The sequence below is a fragment of the Lonchura striata genome, chromosome 3, assembly GCF_046129695.1.
Source record: "Lonchura striata isolate bLonStr1 chromosome 3, bLonStr1.mat, whole genome shotgun sequence".
Lineage (NCBI taxonomy): Eukaryota > Metazoa > Chordata > Aves > Passeriformes > Estrildidae > Lonchura > Lonchura striata.
The window spans coordinates 80,114,930-80,134,763 of record NC_134605.1 but is presented as its reverse complement, the minus strand read 5'-3'; the positions used below and the strand labels follow the sequence as shown (position 1 = coordinate 80,134,763).

At 40.2% G+C, this 19,834-nt stretch overlaps 1 protein-coding gene across 1 annotated transcript in view; it reads right to left on the bottom strand.

Annotated features, from left to right (window-relative positions):
- Positions 1 to 11,119: 11,119 nt before the first annotated feature.
- Positions 11,120 to 19,834, bottom strand: part of SNAP91 (synaptosome associated protein 91) — a 63,923-nt gene continuing 55,208 nt past the window's right edge. Inside the window, exons 26-30 of the mRNA XM_021546040.2 lie at positions 19,366 to 19,477; positions 16,344 to 16,427; positions 16,170 to 16,274; positions 13,803 to 13,903; positions 11,120 to 12,548 (exon numbers count right to left, since the gene is read on the bottom strand). Coding sequence (XP_021401715.2) covers positions 13,811 to 13,903; positions 16,170 to 16,274; positions 16,344 to 16,427; positions 19,366 to 19,477 — 394 coding nt within the window. The 3' untranslated portion in view covers positions 11,120 to 12,548; positions 13,803 to 13,810. The remainder of the gene's footprint in view (positions 12,549 to 13,802; positions 13,904 to 16,169; positions 16,275 to 16,343; positions 16,428 to 19,365; positions 19,478 to 19,834) is intronic.

The window sequence follows — 19,834 nt, the reverse complement described above, 5'->3', positions numbered from 1 at the left end:
CTTTTTGCAGTTGCTATGGCTCTAATTCTTTTTCTTGTGAAAGAGTTTGAAAACTTTGGATGAAACAATATTGGGCTGGTTTTCAGGCAAATTACTCAGCCGCCCTTTGGCTGCAGTTGCAGCATTCTCCCACCCCTCTCCTCCAGTTTAACTTCCAAATTTATGGATAAAATGCTGTTTAAAGCTTTGCTTTATCAAGGATGAAAGCAGCCAGGAGGCAGCACACAGCAGCGGAGCCTTTCTGGCTGTATCTCTCTGTGGACATTTTGAAGCAGGGAGAAGAAGAGGACAAGAGAAGGCAAAGGTTAAGCCCCATGAGCAGTAGCGAAAAACTCAGTGCCTTACTGAATGGGACAAAATGTGATTTCTATTTTTTCCTACTTTCAAGGGCAACACTAGTTTTTGTATTTACAATTCCTTTGTGTTTTCTTGATGATTCATCAGTTAAATATTTTTGGCTCTGTACAGAAATGAACCAGTGGTAGTGGGGATACAACATGGCCTTGAACACCGGCAGGGGCTTCCCCTCTCCAAAACACACACACTAAGAAAGAATTCTAAATTACCCCAAAGGGAATTGCTAGTAGTACAAAGAGCGGTCAAAAGCCTCCTCTAAGGAAAGCACCAATGGGATATTTGGGAAAAAAGTTTATGCATAAAGGCAATGGAGGCTTTATAGCTACACGTGGTTTATGGGTTTTTCTGCCATGGCTGTCTGTGCAGGACATTGATGCAATCCAGAGCTGTGGTGAGTTACATGGTGAAAGAAAATCCACCTGCTGGTTGTCTATCCCACCACCACCCCATGGCAACAGGGACCTGTTGCCACCTGTGCTACCAAACTCTCGCTGCTTGTTGTGAGTTTGAGCTCTGACCCAGCCTTCATAAACAGTGGATGTGAACAGAGACTTCCAAGGGTTTGGCCACTAACATTTTAGGTTTTATACATTTGCATCCACACGGAGGATGTATGATGACATTTTTAGTGAGTTGAAACAGTAAGCTCTGTAAACAAATATTCTGATATTCTGATATTCTCCTCTCATTTATAATGCTTAGTCTTGAAGGGAAATTTGACCCATCGCATAGTGTATCTATATTTACTTGTTGTAGAACATTATACACTAGCCATTTGTGACCTGTAAATTTCTTTTTTTCTGAAAGAAATGAAAAGGAAGCCAATACTCAAAAGGGAAAGTAGCTTTGTCAGTGTTCAATTTACTACTCAATTTACTTCCTTGCTTGCCAATTAACCTGGTACAACAGTGATCTGTGATCCAATAATGCTGCTCATTCAATTGATGTGCTCGAGTCCTTCACATCTTGAAACTGATTTTTCCTTAGCAGTTCATGCTAGATAAAATCAGGCAACTGTGTGAAAACAGTGTCCACAAGCTTTAAAACCCCCCAAAAAAGCTGCCAGTAATTGTATTTCATTATTTCATATGTTTCCTACTTCATTTCTTTCTTTCTTTCCTGCCTATCTTGGATTCTAAGTGAGTGAGAATTCCACTTTAAATGTTTTTTAACTGTGCTCATTTTGGATTTTCACCTCATTTAATTAAATAATGCCCAAGCATGGCTGTATAACAAGGAGCTTGGATTACTGTTTAAGAGAAGCCACTTTAAGTTGCTATTAAGATAACAGCTGCAAACAGAGAATGAAAGGCAAAATCACTGAAAGCAAACTAGTGTTCATAGCTCTAAGACAACACATCAGATCTGGAGCTAGCCCTGGGAAATGCTTTTGTAAGCTTTGAGTCAACATAAACACAGACTGCCAGCTGAAGGAACAATCTTGTGACATCCTTACAAAACAACTCTGGGAAGCCCTGACAGCTCCTCCTGCCACAGATGCTGATGGAGGGAGAAGCCACTGGCTCTGGACCCCAGCAGCAAGCACAGGGTTTTATTGCCTAGGCACATCCTGCTCTCCAGGGGAAACTGATTTAATTTCACTGGTTTAAATGACTGCAAAAATAGCAATTATTTGATCCTATTAATCAAGTTATACTACCTGGGCTGCAAATGGCTCCTATCACAAGATTCGCTGTAATGACAGTTTCAAATAAAAAGCAATCGATCCCTGACAGGGAAATGTGCCTGTGTGGGATCCACATCTGCTCAACACCTGCAGAGATCTGGCAGAAACTTGGTTGGTAGCTGGCTGTGGGTGAGGTTTATTACACCAGTTTTTGAGCCCACTGCTAAGGCAATGTCTTGTTGCAGCAGCACAACCTTCTAGGGCTAATCCAAGGACAAGGCACAGAAGAGAGCAGTTAGAGATGTTTCAGAAAGGTCTTGTGGCATTTCTTTACGCACCATTTATGAAAGAGAACATCACAACTCTACAGAAAGGGCAGAATCTCCAAACTCCAGTACGTACAATGAACCTGCCTTCCCTCCCCTTCTCCCCAGCGCAACAAAACAGCACAAATGAAAAGCACTGTAAGTATTGGAAAGAACTCAGGAAATGCCATGCTTCATTATATCCCTATTGCAGCCCTTCCTTTAATACTCAAGGAGGAGCCAGGGCTGTAAGCACAGCCTGATTGCCAAACCCATGCTGCCCCTCATGCTCATCTCTTGCCACAGCTGTCAGAGCCCACATGCAGAGCCAAAATTACACAGTCCTGGGACAGAGGGGTGCAGCCACCTACTTTTCAAGGCCACAACGTCATTTTCTTTTTTTAATTTGGCTAAGATTACTCTTCCAAGTAAGTATTTTTAGACACATCAGAAGTCACATTTCTGGATCTAGAAGCCGGGTCCCTCTTCCTAATTTGAAAGCAAAATTTTTGTAAATTTTTAGGCTTGTCTGGCAACATTACTGTGGAACCAGCTCCTGGTAGAAACATGATAAAGATAGAGTTCAGACTGACTGATGGGACAAGACTGGTTGGAAACAAAGCTACCTGTGCAGCAGATAATTACTAAAATAAAATAAAACAAAACAAAACAAAATAAAATAAAATAACAGCCATTATTAAGAAGATTTTACAGGATGTCTTTTTTTCTACTACTTATTGACTATGTGCATGGAAAAAAAATGTTTTGCTTTGTTTTGTTTTCTTTTTATTTTAGTAATATGCCAATGTCATCTTTTAGCAGAAGGCTTTTTAGGCAGCTCCACCAATTACAGTATTAGGATTTAAGCAGATAGTGTTACATGCCCTGGGACAACCTAAAGGCAGTAGGGATGGTGATGATGATCAACGTACTCATGAGACTGGTTTTTGGAAAACAAGCAAACAAAAAACAGTCCAGATATTACGGCCATTAATACCCACAAAACTTTCCATGACAGCTGAGCAGTTTAGACCTGTGCCCTGCCTTTCACTATTGTCTCTTCCATATTCACAGCTGTGGTAGTTTGAAATAGCTTGGGTTTTGGAGAGGATGGTTCTTTTCCTTGCACAGGATTCTTTCCCTTGCTACCTGTGTCACATACATGTGCCATGAATAAATGCAACTAGCAAGGAAAAGAAAACTGTGCTCTCAACCTGTTAATGCTACCACCATCCTTATCTGAGAGTCATCTAAACATGCTGTGTCCTGTCTCTTCCCTCACCTCTCCCATATCCTCCAGAGACGTGCAGCTGCTTTTTGCTTCTGTCTCTCCTGCCAGGTGCATGAGCAAGGCATATGAAGGAGAAACAGAGGTTGAGGATCCTGCATTTGAGGGTCTGAGGAAGATGGATAGTCCCATCTCCTCCAGAGCCCCTCTGCCATCATTGCAGCATGCTGAATTCTCCCAGGACAGTTCCTGATGCTCAAAGGAATACATTCACATGAAAAGCAGGATGTGGAGAGACATTCAGCCCACAGCTTCCCTCTTCCTTCCCAAATTTCTTATTTTATAAAAATATAGCAGTGTGCTGAGTCTTATTAATGTCACAGAGTCCAACGTTAATGCTCTATACAGAGCATATATTATATAATATATATATACTGAGCATATATTATCTAAACAATCAAATTTCTCCCTTTTAAAGCTTTTAAAAATTACTTCCTTTTAGAATTTTTATTTCTGTTCTTTTTTTTCTCTTTTTATTATTTTTTTCTTTTTTCAAAAAATGGCTACACACTATGAATCAATGTATCCTGAAGAGCAATTTCTTGAGCTACAGTTCTTCAGGAAGGTCTCTAAGAGCACAGAGGAGCATAGGCTGCCCAACAGTGCAATTCTGCTGGGGAAGGCACAGGTGCCACAGTTGAGCAGAGTGCAGAGAACATCAAGATTAATATCCAGAAAACTTGATTGGCAAGGAAAGTTTGAAGACAAAGGGCATAAGCCAAAAGCATGACCATGGTAACTGTCCAAATACCATCACTCCTACTGCAAAGAACAAAGAGGGTCTCCCTGTGGACAGAAGAAATAACAGTTCAACCTGCAGCAAGGAATGGTCAGGCAATACAGTAAAAAAAATCCAGTAACTCTTTCAGGGTGAAGGTGATGATATTCTTTGGTGGTGTTTGGAAAGGCTGTGGAATTATGGAAGTCTTCTAGAAAACCTGTTTTGTATTACCCAGTTTTGGTTTTAGAGCAGGAAACTAGAGTAGATAAATGTGATTTCTATCTTATCACCCTGCCTAGAAGTCTTAAAGTGGAAACTTTATGTGCTCTGACAGCATAACCTTTGCAGTGGAATGCAGAAAGCTGTGTTGGTCTTGTTTATCTGTAGCAGAAAGCCAAATTTTAAATGGAACAGTATGCATAGTTATACTGATATTTTATATTGGCAATAAAATGCTTTGGATAAGAGAAAAATATTTTATTTCATACCAGAGTCTGTCCCAGGAAAGCATAGATTGGATCAGCTTAGCTCTTTAGTTTGGCTAGGGAAAAATTATTTCATTTGCATGTCTTCTCCATCTCTGACAGATCTATCAAAATACTGGATTTACCAGTTCAAGTTTTCAGCCACTGTAGGCTCAGTTTTGAATGGAAAAGTATTGCTGGCATGCTGAACTCTGCTACTAGAAAAAAAATATTCTTAAAGCCTGCCAGCTATTTTAAAGGTTATTACATGACAGAAGAACATCATGGCAGGCTCTGCATGAAAATTCTGCTGAATTGGGTTGTAATCCATACATGAGACCAGCTACTTAATTTTAAGCTTTTCAGAGCAACCACTTGCAATACTGCAGTGGTTACTAAAATTAAACTGGTTAAAAGGTAAGTTAGGACAATTTTTACGTTAGCCTCAAAGGGGTGAATGTACAGCAAAGACAGCATTGCTGGTTTGAGATGATTTTCCTCGCTAGTGACAGAAGCAGTTCATGGGATACAGCCTGGCTTAGGTGTTACTGCTCCCAGGGCTTGCAATTCTTTTGCAGTTCTCTGTTTCTCTAAAATATGCAATTGAATGGAATGTAGATGATTTGCCCATTTCTCAGTACACACTTCTCATCTAAAGAGACATGGAGGTTGTTAGTGATATGTTTGCAAATTCTTGGGAGTATTTCTAAAAGCTGTTAAAAGCACAAACCACCCAGATCCAGCCTTCAACATCTGTTTGGGGAAAAAAAAAAGAAGCTGTCTGAAAATTCCACAAGCCAGGGTAAATGACATAGTAGGATTAGAGTCAATCTTGATGATCAGTCATGAACCCAAATGTCTAAAGAAAGAAAATATTTTAACAGATACATAAGCCACTTTATTACAATAAATAATTTTCAGGATTCTAAAATTGCAGAGAAATCAATCCTAGATACAAAACACTATATTTTGGGTGGACAGAACAGTGTAACCCTCCCAAAAACTACATTTTTCTTCACTGAATGTATATGTGCAAGACATATCTATCAAGACCTAATATTACGTCTTAGTAATCATCAAGAATGTAATCTGTCAGGTTATGTTTTAAAACCTCCAGAAAAAAACTCTTCACTTAGGAACCACAAGGTGCACTTTTTTTGAGATACTGAAAATACTGGAGAAACCAGGTAGGCTTAAATATACATGGGTACAACTATTACCTGTCCTCCAGCAACATGTTTAAAGAGCTGCTCATGAGAAATAGATTTTCTTGGTATGTCAGACTAAAGAGTGTGCAGAGCATTAGAGAATTATACACACACGTTAATTTTACAATTGCTAGTTGCAATTCTAAAAACTATTTGAGCTTTTAAATAGAAAAATCTGTTAACTGTCACTATGTAATCTTTTTATGTTATTTTGAAAAAAAACAGTATTTTTTGTATGGTCTCTGTTAATCAATGGGAATCAACTCTCTTGTCTGTACAAGGATTATGGTAACAAGGTGTTTTCATCTGCATATTTTGGATTTTAAAATATAAAGTTAAAAAGATAAAAAAATGCAAATAAATAGCCTAATTTAATTTCACATTAGTTTAGGAAGATGCTTAAAACTGTCCATGCACAAGCCCAGATGCACTGCTGGGTAATGTGTATACAACTCAAATTGATGGAACTTTTATGTAAATTCAAAATTAGGTTCAGTGTGTTGAATTCTACCTTGCCTCTCTCCCTTTCCGGGCCTCGATCATGCCTTAGAGAGTAAAACATTTCAGCCATCCTACAGGAATCACAGCCAGTCAAATGTTTTGAGAGAGAAGTACATTTCCAGTACAATTTGCCTTGGAGCCAGAGGTTCTTTAGGCAAATTCTATACAGTCAAATCTTGAAGAAAACAAAAAGAGGCAAGCAGCTGGATTTCCATCAAGACCACTTCTGAAATGAGAGTGATGGGAAAGTAATTCAGGCGTGTTGTTGCAAACTTTCACAAAGAGAATGACAATACTTGGGACCCAGGCAGCAAGGAAAAGTCACCAGCTACCTGCAATCGTAAATGTATTTAACTATATATATTTATTTGTGTATTTAAATAAATATTTATATATTTAGATATTTAAATATAGATATATTTATAAATCTTTTATATTAAAAATCAGGATGGCTCATGTCCCACAAGACACTCAGAAAAGCTCAGTGTGTCTGCTCACCCCTGAGCAGCAGGGATGATAGACATGTGTGTCACGATGGGATGGAGGTGAGCTGGGAAGGGGGAATTTCAATACACTGCTGGAAACCTCTTTTTCAAGCACAAAGGGTTGCTCTATCTCCCAAAGGCATGTCCGCAGAAACAGATCCTAAACCAAAATCTCATAGTGGCTGTGAACTTTTGTGCAAAGGCAGATTCAAAAATGCTCTATTCCTATGCCAGAATTTGTATAGTTAAACAATTTTATTTATGCAGTATACTGGTCTTAGTGTTACTTCCTCCCCCGCCCCTTCTTCCTTTGTTAAAAACTTTATTTTTCCATGTTTGGAAAGAGAAGTGATCTATTTTCTGTCTTGATGTTTTTCAAAACAAATTCAATCCTACTCTTTTAGTTGGCTGGAGAAAGTGTGGGATTACTGCACAAAGGAACAATCACTAAAAACTCTCTTGATTGATCAACTCAGACTGACAGGGTGTAATTACAGACACATCGTAGACACATAAGGCATAATCTTAAAATTAACTTCAGAATTTAGCTTGTCCTATGCTTGTATCTCAGTAGCATTTAAAAAAATCTCTTTTATTTATATGCTGACACTCAGAGTATGAAAGGTGTCTTTTAAAGCTTGGTGTCTGCTTGAGGCTGTAAATTGTTCTTGTACACAAAATCTTTTTGCTGACATTTAATACCCACAATGTTCCAGTGCCTACCCCCTTCTTTAATTACAGACAGCCTGCAGCCCCAAGAGCAAACCCACACTATTTATCCCCCACACCATTCCCTAGTGTATCCATCTTGTCCTTCCTCTCCTTAATGCAATACTATCCCCTCTCCTGCAGTCTCTTTCCAAACTTGGAAAGGCAAAAGTGCAGACAAGGACTATGGAAAGGTGATGTTCTTGGGATCCCACCAGTCCCTGCACTTTCCCAGAAAACAACTAATCTTTCTCCAACTACCAGTTTAACTCTGAAAGTTAATCTGGCTCAGATTGTGCAGGATGTGCCCTCCTTGGTGCACTTAGTGGTATGAAATCTCTGCTTCCAACAGAGTGGGATAGTGCTTTGACAGGACCTGCAGGATCTCTTAAAAAGATGGCTACTTTAGAATTTTAGGATATTGAGGTAAATGGAGAAATCTCTTCCATCATAATAAAGTATATTTTGAAAATATGGCTCAAACTTGGCCATGTTCCACCATGAGCATTTTAATGCAGGTGCTTTACAGTGCTGTGCAGAGTGGGCATTCACCAACCCTTCCACAGGTTCTGCAACACCATCAGAGAACAGGTTTGCCCTCTTCAGTCCTCCTGCAGTGGATGGCACACCCAGACACACATTTCTTCACTTGTTTCCTTTTCTGTTTCTGGTCTACTGCCTTTGCTAACTCCCAAAGGCTACTATTCTTATACCTTTAATTGCATGAAGAGATGTCACGGGCAATGAAGCAAGCATCAGACGTCTGCTGCCCATATCACTTGCAGAATTTAATTAAGGGAAAGGAAAGAGGTGGTGAAGCTTTAGGAGCCAAGATCTGGAGCAGAAAAAATAGCAGTGCTGTCTGCTTTAAAGTATGTATAGCCTCTCTCCTTCTGTAGTCCCATCTCTAAAATTCTTATTTCAACCCCTCATTACCACTCAGTGTCTGCCACTTCCCACACTGCTCACAGCACTAGCAGCACATAACACATGGAAAAAAGATTTTCTATTTTAATAAAACTCCTGATATATTTCAGGTCCTGGAAGGTCTGAATCACTAACTCAGTGTATTATCTTCATGTCACTGCCACTACTCCTACCACAAGTTTCACTTGGCTTTTCTAGGCATTAAGAATTATTGGGATGTTTTTCCTTCCCCATGCAGAGAAAGTTATCTGAACATGCAGCTCTTATTCTGTGATGAGAGATGGGGAAGGAGGGGCAGGAGCAAATGTTCATGTCACAAAGACAAAACAATGTCATCTGTGGCCAGCAGATATTTCATGAACTAGATACTATCTGACCCCAAAAAACAAATCAGAAGAAAATCTTCCTTTCTTCCTTCCTTCCCTTCCCTCTCTTTTGCCCCCACCCCAGAACAGCTTTTGCTCTTGACTTTCCTGCTTGTTTTTAGATCAAGTTGCTAGCCTTTGCAGCTGCCTTACTAAATCTTAAGAATGGAAGTTCAGGCATCAGTCTGACTGCACAACCAGCCTGAAAGGCTAAGGTGGTCCCCAGGATCTCAGAAGACAACTCAGAGGTTTAGTTCTCACCATCCAAGCTTTCATCTGTGGAAACACCAGCATCAATCTAGAAGCCATCAACTCAAGATACAGTACATTTACAGCTAAAATTTTCAAATTAAGCCATTGAAAATGAATGAACAAATGAACAAAGAAGTGGACTAGGAGGAAATGCTAACTCTAAACATTCAAAAAAATTGAGTCCATTCTGCAGAATGAGTTGGATTTTTTTCAAACCTCTGCAGTAGGATGAATTCAGGTTCTCCAGGTGTTCACCACTCCTTAAGGCACTCACAGCTTAAGGGGGAGCTACAAAAGCCTCATGTGGTCAGAGGTGCCAGCTTTTAAAGAAGTCAGCACACAGGTCAGCAAGAACTTGGACAAGGGACATATCAGCTGTCTGAAATCTGTCCTCCCCTCATGAAAATTGCAGGGGAAGGAGATAGTTTCTTCTTTCTACAGATGGGAGCACTTCTTTCCACCCACTCTTCCCTACAGCTTGTATTGAAAAGTGGTTAGTCATAGCAGGACACAGACACGTTCATGCCTGGATGATGAAACTCAGATGATAACAAGAACATGTTCTTGTCTACAGGCCAGGAGACAACCATGTGGTTCCCTTGCAAGCCAGATTTTATAATTCCTTTGTGCTAGGGAGAGCAAGTAATTTGTTTAGCCCGAGTCAGCATTCCAAAATACACTGGTTTTACTTCCCACAGTGAACAAACTTCTGGATGCTTTTCCCCTCAGCTTCCTTTTTGTCCAGGCTTCTATTTGCTCAGAGGATAAGAAATCACACACACACAGCTGCTGGCCATGACATGTACAGAAAACTAACCAAAACCAGTACCAAGGGCTGTGGACATGGATGAAGCTAATGCAGAAAGTCAATTATTCTGTGGTAGGGGCATGTACCTGGCAAGGAGAAAACCCTCACCCTGGTCCCTTGAAACATGTGATGTTGTAAACATTCATTTGCAATTCAGTGAGTAGTAGCTCTTCATCTCAATTTGAGTAAGATACGAATGAACTGGTCTAAATATATTTACTTGTTTGGTTATGATTCTCCTATGCAAATGCTGTCCTCACTTTGAGAAGACATGCACAACACAGCGGTAAGAAGTCAAGCATTCCCTGCATTTGGCAAGACACAGCACACAAGCAGGATGGGAAAAAACATGGTGAACCTTTCTGGGGGTACATTTACTCACCGTGTCCAGGTCTTCATGCTCAAACAGTGAGAAAACACAGCAATTTGCTGAGCCTTACATATTTTTAATCCAGAAAATTGGGATGCAACTGAGCTCATCATAAGGCTGAGATACATAATTGATGCCCCCTTTATCCTGCCCTGGGGCACTGTGAATGCTGCAGTGCCAGGTGGTGGCACTGTGACATGAGGGTTCTGGGGTCCCCCAAGTGCAGACCTGCCCCCCCACCCACCCTTACACCCAGCACCCTTCCAAGGAAGGCTTTTATGGTCCTGAGGGAGTCCCTGTGCCCAGGAGGCTCAGGGGGCTGGCTCCTGCCCATGGTTGCCATACACTGGGCACAGCTGAAAACAGCTGGGAATGGCAGCAAGCTGAAATTACTGATGGGGTTATTCAGATACATAAAAGAAACTATAAAAAAAAGTCCTCTAGCACACACTTGGTAATTAATTGGCTGCAAAATTGGTGCAATGAGCGCAGAAAGCTGTCAATGTGGCACTTAGGGACATGGATGGGCATAGAGGTGGCAGTGTTATGTTAACAGTTGGACTCTATGATTTTAGATGTCTTTTCCAATCAAAATGATTCTATGATTCTATAAAAATCATTCCCATATGCAGCAGACTCATCAATCAGTATCAGGATCTAAACACATTTTTCCCCTCTCAAAGTATATTATTGTGCTCCACATCTTAATGAGTATGAAACTGGCAACAAGATATTTACTTTGATCAAGGTGTTTATTGCATCTCAGAGGGCACACATGCACTGGGGTTTTTTTGTTTTTTGGGTTTTTTTTTCGTTTGGGATTTTTTTAAACTGAAATACAAAGAAAAGCCATTTTGAAATTAACTTTTTATAGAACTTTCCCATTACAGTGTATGTTATCCCCACAGCAAATTCAGATACAACCACTTTTAATGGTACCATACATTGATTAAATAGTTCATTTGAAAGATTTTAGGTGAATATCTTTCCAACCCAATATGCTTTTACAGAGAACTGCCAAGCCACTTGTAACACTGATCAACAGTGACCTCATTGAAGAGTCAAGATCTTACACCAAGCCATCAGCAGAAACAGTATGAGAACAAATAAAAATTAAAGAAACACAGTATGTACAGTAAAGGGCATGGATCTCTGGATCAGAATTAAATCTAATCACCAATAGTACAAAAGCTACTCACAGCGCATTCGGGGCAATGAGAAAACACTATCCTAAGGCATACACAGGTAAGCACTAAATTAAGAGATGTACGGAAGAACTGAACAGAGATGAGGAACATCACTTGTAATGTTTTGACTACAGATATACCAAAAAGTGCTCTCGTATTTGAAATCCCTTACTGCCAGCACAACTATGGTTGTTTTTTCCCAACTACATGGAGAGAAACTGACCCTTTACTTATTTTCAGTGCATTTAGTAAGAACTGATAAATAGGCCAATTATAAATGCAGAAACTTAAACAACTAAAATAGATTTAAAAATAAAAACAGCAATAAATATGGTATTCCTTTAGATATGATTTTTGATTCTTGGTAAATCATTGAAAAAGTATTTGTTATGGAAGTTTTCCTTTATATTAAATTATTTTAACATATACAGTGCCACAAAAATAAAACATTTTTTTCACGACAATTGAGATTCCTGTGACTGGAAAAAAAAAAGAGTATTCTGCACAATTTTGTAAATATTTTCTTTACTATTTGTTATTATCACACTATGTTTTGTAACAGATAAAGGAGAAATTGAGTCCTAGGGAAACTTTGGGTGTCCTCAAAAAGTTATATACATTGAAACCTTCAAAAACCACAGACATTGCTCCAAATGGCTCACCAAACAACAGCTGCATAATCTGCCCCTGTGGGATAGGTTCAGAAAAGCACTAGAAGGCATCAGAAACATACATCCATTGTTTAAATTGTAAAACACAAATAACCCAAGTACACAAATTTCGAGAGAGTAGGGATAACAGCTAAGGTAGTACACATTCCTAATGTTCACTTTCACAGCTGTGCTACACGTTTCAGGAGGAAGAGAAAGTCTGAGTAAGCACTGGGTTTGGTACTGGTGGCTCACTGAGAAACTCTGAGCATCCATTTGTAGTCTCCAAACTCACGTTTTTAGCATCCAGTCAGAAAAAACGCAGCTGTGAATATAGAAAAGTATTAGATGAAAACCGATATAACGAGTTAGTAAAGCATGTTCTACTAAGAGCACAAAATCTGCTCATCTCTTCACACCTCAAAGGATTTACCATCAGATTCTAGTGAAGTATCAGTCTTCCCAGAGCCAGTTATGAATCTCTCTATTACAAATACAAGTTGAAAGCAGTGATTCCCAGCAGTGGTGTATCTCCCTCCATTCCTGGCTGTCTCTGCCAAGTGCCAGGTACACCTCTCTGGGGCTGGAATTTGGAGAAGGGTGAAGTAGGACTGGGAGATGCCTGCTAAGAGCAGCCTGAATCACTTCTGCCAGCTCCAATGCAGAGTGGGCTCAGAACAAATTTTAGAATTAAGCTCTAGGAAGGGAGAAAAGTGACTCATGAAGAAGGCTTTAAAGCTATATAATGATTGTCCTCTCCTCACCTTATTCTAGACACATTATTCTAGTCTTAGTTATAAAATGCATACCTTATTTCTGCATTATTATTTTTTAATTTGCTTAAGCATTTAATTCAATTTTATATTCCTACTTAGCCCTCCAGAACCATCAAAATTATGTTTTGGCCTTTATTTCCTTCCATTATGCAGTAGTGTTTTCTTTTCTTATCCTCCATTTACTCCTCTGTTCTTCCCCATTGTTGCTCTACATGGCACTGCTCAGGATGTCATGGCTTTAGCATTCAGAAAAGCAGTGCCTTGAAAAATTGTATGGCAGGGTAGAACATTAGCTGGCAGCAGTAAAAAGCTGCAAACAACTTTCCCTTGATGACAAGAATATATAAGTTTTTCTCCTTTTGACACCTTCATACCTATGAAACCAAATCTGTTTCAATACCCACAAGACTGGAAGAAGCCTCTTCGGCACCATTTCCCCTCATCCCAGGATTTGTACTCTGCTATCATTCTATGTGTTTCAGTAATATCTTCAAGAAAATACCCAAACATGAATGCTTGGACTAAATGGAAACAAGGAAAAAATGGAAGCTATGCATTGAAAATACTTTTTTCTTTACAAAAAGCAACTGTCAGAAAAAGTTATCTGTGAATCAGGATTCCAGGCTAAAGTTAAGAGTGTGGACAGAGAATTTGTTTTTTTTTTTTGTTTTTTTTTTTTTTTTTACAGTGCATGTTTCTAGCGCTGCAGCTGTGATTTTATCTGTCATATTCAACCTAAACAACATCTGTGTGCTAGACATGTACCACAGTGTGACATGCTCAAGGAGGCAGCCACAGAATACCTTATCGTTTACAAGAAATCCTTGATGTTAAGATCCGCTAATGGGTCCTTTGTTGGAGGTTTCTTGGGGCTCTGAGTAGCAGGAGTTGGGCTTGGAGAAAGCTGACAGACACCAGCCAGGAAGGCAGGAAAAAAACAAAGCAGACAAGAATACACAAGCATTAGATAGGCACACAAGCACATTGCAAGCATAAAAAGTTCTCATTTGTCTGCAAGTCCAGCCATTTTGCTCAAGCATTGTACTACAGGGTTAAAAATGCTTGGCAGGTTTAGTGGATAGGGCTGTAGACACTGCAGATCCTAATTAGCACAGCTTGAGATCACTCCCTCCCTGTTAATCAGAATGGTGTTAGAATCTTCAACCCAGACAGGAGAGACAATTGTTAGATGTTAAAAACCGAGGTTCAGAGCAAGCAGAGTGCATCCTGCAGGGTACGACTGAAAATCCCTGTTACCATCAGTTAAGTACAAATTATTTGACACTGGTAATGTAAATAAGAGTCCAAAGCAAACTGTAAATATGACTAGATCATATTATGTTCCTCCTTTGATAGGTACAAAAATCATAATTCCATAGAAAACATCAGTTTTGAAGTTCCATGCAAAACTTCTGACTATAGTGGTCAAATGATTCTCCCACTCTGTCATTACTCCTCCCCATTCCTACTTCAACTCAGGGCACAAGAGGTATTTTATATGTAGCCCCAGCACCTTGATGACCACTCTTTCAGGAAAAAAAAAAAATCTGTGTCTCATCATAATATTCTTGGTAAGTGCAGAGATAGCTTAAAGTAGGAGGAAAACCAAGACTAAGTATATTCTTAGAGAACTTTCAAGTTCTTTCTATTTTTACACAGAAAACCTTGACAAGCTTCATTGGGAATATAGTTCCCTACATAAAAAAGTGTGGTTTGCTATATGTTGATTACTTAGCACTTGCAAGGGTAGCCTGGTTTCCAGGGTTGCCAGTGAGATTTTACAGCTGCAACATCAACTTCCATCTCTTCCTTACTTGAAAGGCAAGAAAGACTTCTAACTCACAAAGAGAAAAATACTACAGCTAAATAATTTCCTGCATCTCCTCTGGAAAGGCTTTTTCTTTTTAGTGTTATTACAAACCACACTCTATTTGAAGTAATAGCCTGGGACAGGTGTTACAGCTTATGCTGCACCACCTGCTGAGTGTAGCTGTAGTAAATTTTGGTAGGCTGTGAACAGAATAGCAGTGCCTGAGAGTTCCACTTGGAGCTTTATTCAAATATCCTCCAAAACCAGATCTTGGATGTAGTTAGCTGTAGGAGACTTTTCAAACCTGTTCCATTGGACTCATACAAGGCAACTGAAAAAAAATCCAGGTGGTTCCTGTGATTTGCTGCAAGGAGGCAGCTGATCCTTGATGACATCTGTAAGAGGCCGTCTGAAGACCCTCACTCATTTGCCTGTCAATTGCCACGAGCAGGAACTCCCTTCCCCCTCTGCAGTTCCAGCTTGGAGAAGGCAACAGTGCAGGTGCAGCCGCTGCACTGCTACGTTGGCTGTTCCCAATGAGGCCCGGCAAGAACTTGGCAAGGAGTTGGCAAGGACTTGGCAAAGACCCAGTGTGGACCCAGCATGGAGCGGCCTGCTGCAATTCCTGCTTCACTCTCCACCCTTAAGCCGAATGAACTGTTGGGGTGACCCTGGTGGTCTCTCACTGAAGACCCCTCATCTGCCTCACTACCACCATGACAGACGGAGATCAAAAACCCTCTCCCCAAGGACTGAGACTGAGACCCCTACCACAAAGAGTGGGGTGGGGGGAGGATGACCTGACCTGTTCTTCTCCAGTAACTCCAATGGACTTATTATTGATTGTGTTTGTTCAGCCTGGATGATTTTCTGTAGATACACCTGTTCCCCCCATAGCAATTTCAATAGACGCTTATTGTTCTGCCTGTTCCCCCCTTTTCCCTCTGTGGACTATAACTGGACCCCTGGGTTAGGTAGGACTTTGGAGACTCTCCCCAACACAACAAGACGGATCCCCATCGTCCAGACCAGTGAGGACTCCGCCTGTGTTGGTAGCTATTCCCATCCCCCCTTCTCTCTCTCTATCCTTCTATTTCCTTTCTGACCCCACTATCGCATTTATTGTTTTGGCCCCTAATAAAGGTACATTTTTTGTGATTAAACTGATAGTCCCCTGGTGTTTGTCTTTTGCACTTTGGGATCGGCTAACGAACCATCACGACACCCCACTATAAGTGGATCGTGACAACATCTCATTTACAGGCCCAGAGCTGGAGTTGAACTGAGATAATGCACACACACGAGCTACTTTCTAGAGCCATGGAGAGCAATTAAACGTTTGTGTAGCAGGAACACTCACCTGTACACCAGGGCCAGCGGTGGCTCCAAATGGGGGCCTCATCATCGGCTGCCCGTACATCACCGGCTGCTGGGGCATCATGGGCACCCCGGCACCTGCTGGGGGCTGCAAACCAACACCGAGTCAGCAGGGTCTGGCTGAGGGAAGGAGAGCGCTCTAGCAAAAGAGACTCACCATCCCAAATGCTGCTCCTGGCTGCGGGACAGGTGGAGTACCTCCTGCTGCAGGAACAGCACTTGCTGGAGGCACAGCTCCTGCCTTAAAAAGAAAAAAAAAAAAAAAGCAAGAAAAAGCAAAAGTCTAACAGCAACCATCTGGAAACCACACAGAGTCTCCAGCATTCTCAAAGCTGTTCTGGAAAGTAGGACTGTTATGCAGCCTCAAAACCACAATGTTTCAAAGAATGAGAGAAATGAATGAGTCTTTATGCTCAGCTTGTTTCTCCATAAGAAAGCAATGGTGACAGACTTCATTCTCCTCATGAACAGAGTCCATTTACTGACTACAACTCAAAATAGGCCCAAGAAAATGCAGTTTCCTTCTCTTTCTACATAGTGTAAGAAAGCATCCCAATTTTGTAACAGCTAACACACTATGGCACTTATTGTAGCACTGCATTTTAGTAAAAACTTAAGCAGATTGTAAAGCTAAAGGAAATAGCTGCTATAATTAGTTTACAGTGAAGACAAAAATAATTATGCACCAAGATTCATTGAAGTTAAAGGATAAGTTCACACACTTAAACCACAATCAGAACCATTACATACTTTACTACGAACAGTTTAGTTTATCTTGCTATGATTTTCATTCATATGCTTGACTTATGATTTTCATTAAAATAATAAAAGGCAAAAAAAAGGTTATTTTCCCTTACAATTCAGAAAGAGAACTATTAGTTTAGTACTCTGATTGGCTATACAGCACAAGAACACCTTTAAAAAGGCCACCCCACCTCACTTATCTAGCACAGCCTACACATCATTGGCTCCCTTCTGTGTAACTTCCCATGCAGTGTCTCCTTATAGACTTGAAGGCATCTAAAACTTTCCTTTTCACAGATATATACAATCCAAATTATTAACAACTTTGAAGAGAGGCAGAAAGTATTCAAGGAAGGGATGTAAAAATGGCAGCAGAATTTTATTACTGCTCTTGTATGGCCTAAGCATACTGGCACAATTTCTCAAGATGTTACATGAACTGTATGTCATGCCTGTGCCTCCACATCCTTACCAGTAACATCCCACAACACCTGAAGAGCAGCTAGCACATTTACACTTCACAGGAGAACTGTTTCTCTGGAGATATGCTAAACTGTACAGTCCACTTCTGTGAATGCTGCATTTTAGTGCCCTTGGTTGATCCTTGCTTCCAGACTAAAACATGTCAGTTTCTTAAGAAGCTGGAGACAAGTAAAGATAACCTGTCCCAAGTTCATTTATCCAAACCACTACATCTTCTGGCAAGGAATTTATGAACTCTATCCCAGTCTGAAAGTTTTCTGGGGAGCACTTCAGTTAAAAACTGTACTGTGCTAGCAGAGCCTCCAAACTAAAACCAAGATCTGGACACTCAGGTATGTAAAGCAAGAAACTAAATCATACAGATTAATAACATCAGAATCAGTGATCTGACTGCTTTTACAGAGACCCATTGTAGCACAACATCCAGTCAGGCAGATGCCAAGAAAATGGCCACATAAAGTGAATCTACTCTTGCCTTTAAGCACAAGGTCACTCGAGGGAATGGGGTTTGATGTAATTCTGCTGATTTTAATCCTGGAATTGAAAGGTCACAAGGACGGGAAGTAGTGACCAGAACTTAAGTGGTTCAACAATGTAATGAATAAAAGCTTCATTTTTTCATTCATATTTATTTTGCCTGCAGACCTGGGCTTCTTTGGTTTCAAAAAGTACCTAAGTGCATGATTTTGAATAAATATATACAACACATGTTTCATGAAATGTTATCAAAACTACTCGGCTTCCCAGAAAGACAAGTTACTTATCAGATGGTAAAATCACTACAAGATCAGACTGATGCTGCAGAAGCTCAAAATTACAGGCAGTACAAGTCATCAGGTAGTTCATATCCAAGTAAAGCAGTAAAGAGATAATTTTCAAGCTTACAGCACAGAAATGGTTAATAACTACTGCCATATTCAACCCACTGGCTGAGAATTGTCTGTTGGACAGATAGTTCAAGAGGAGCCATGTTAGAAGCTTCTAGCTAGTTTTAAAGCCAGCAGTAGTAACTGCAGTGCAGGTGAGGTGCTGTTAGTATCTTCATGTTTAGTAAATGCAGTAAAAGGTCAAAAAAAATTCACTTACACAGTACAGTATTGCCCAGCCTTTCTATTAAGAAAAAAAGTTGGCGTTACAACTAGCATTAAGAGAAGTACAGAGAATTCTTGTGTCTTCCATAGTGTTATGGAACATGCTCAGAGTCATGTCAGCACCTGACTGTGGCAGCAAGGAGCTGAACTGACCATAGTTCCCCTTCAGAGCTCTTTCTTTCCTTTGCCAACCCAACCTCATCCAAATGGAGGCTTTTTAAGCTTTGTGAGACATTTGATGAGATGAGGTATTAGTCCTCTTCAGAATACTTTTGTATCTCACTCATGATCAAGATGCTCTTGTTCCAAGTTTAGATTTTTAGCTCAATTCAATCCTCTTCTCTCAAAATTAGTGCCTTCTGATACTTTTTACAGGGTAATCTTACCTTTTCCAACTGCTTTACCCTGCTAAATAAGCTACTCACTCCTGATCTAACATCAGGTACTAGATCAGTATCAATACTGTGTAGTCTTTTGATCTACTTCATCCACTAAAACTTGAGGAAAATCTATATATTTTATCTCCTTATAGTACATCAGCTTTGGATCAATAGTGTTTTATGTTGGGCACTTGACTTGGGCCTGATCCTGGACAGACCTTGGAAATGCCCACAGGTATAAAATGTACAGGTAGAGCAATACCTTGATACACACACTAGTGTATTTTTCATTTGCTACTCAATGGTTTATTCAGCTGGAAATCTGTTCTTAAAAAATGTGACTTGAAATACTCATTATAATTTACACAGAAGCAATCTCTTTAGCCTCAATAGAGTGGAGCAGACCCTACAAGTATGTTTGCACAGTCTCATCAAATATTGGAAGTCCAATACCAGTGCTATCTATGGATTAATCACCTACCAAAGGACCACCTGGGACACCACCAGTTGACCATGTTGCAGGTGCTACTTTTGGCTGCCAGTTTGCTCCTCCTGTTAACTTTTTCTCTCCAGCATTCCACTGAAGGTCTCCCCTAACAGAGAGGGAGAGAGGCAGGCTATTATTTGCATACTTCCACAGTGAAAACGAAAACCAGTTGCAGCATACATTAGCATTAGACGTGCAGCTACATTAGCTTATGGTGTATGCAGTTATTAACAGAAAGATATACTTTTAGTGACACTCAGTTTCAAGGTTGTTAGCAGTAGACACCAGAACACTCTAAACTGAAGTCAGTTACATGGTTATGGCCTTTGTGGTGAGAATTAAAGAGAAGTTTTACTTAGTATTGACTGAAGGTGACACATCATATATACCCTTGCAAGTAGGAAGAGGGACTGCTACTGCCTATTTTACTGGGGCCAGGCAGGACAGCTGCCTGCTAGATGTC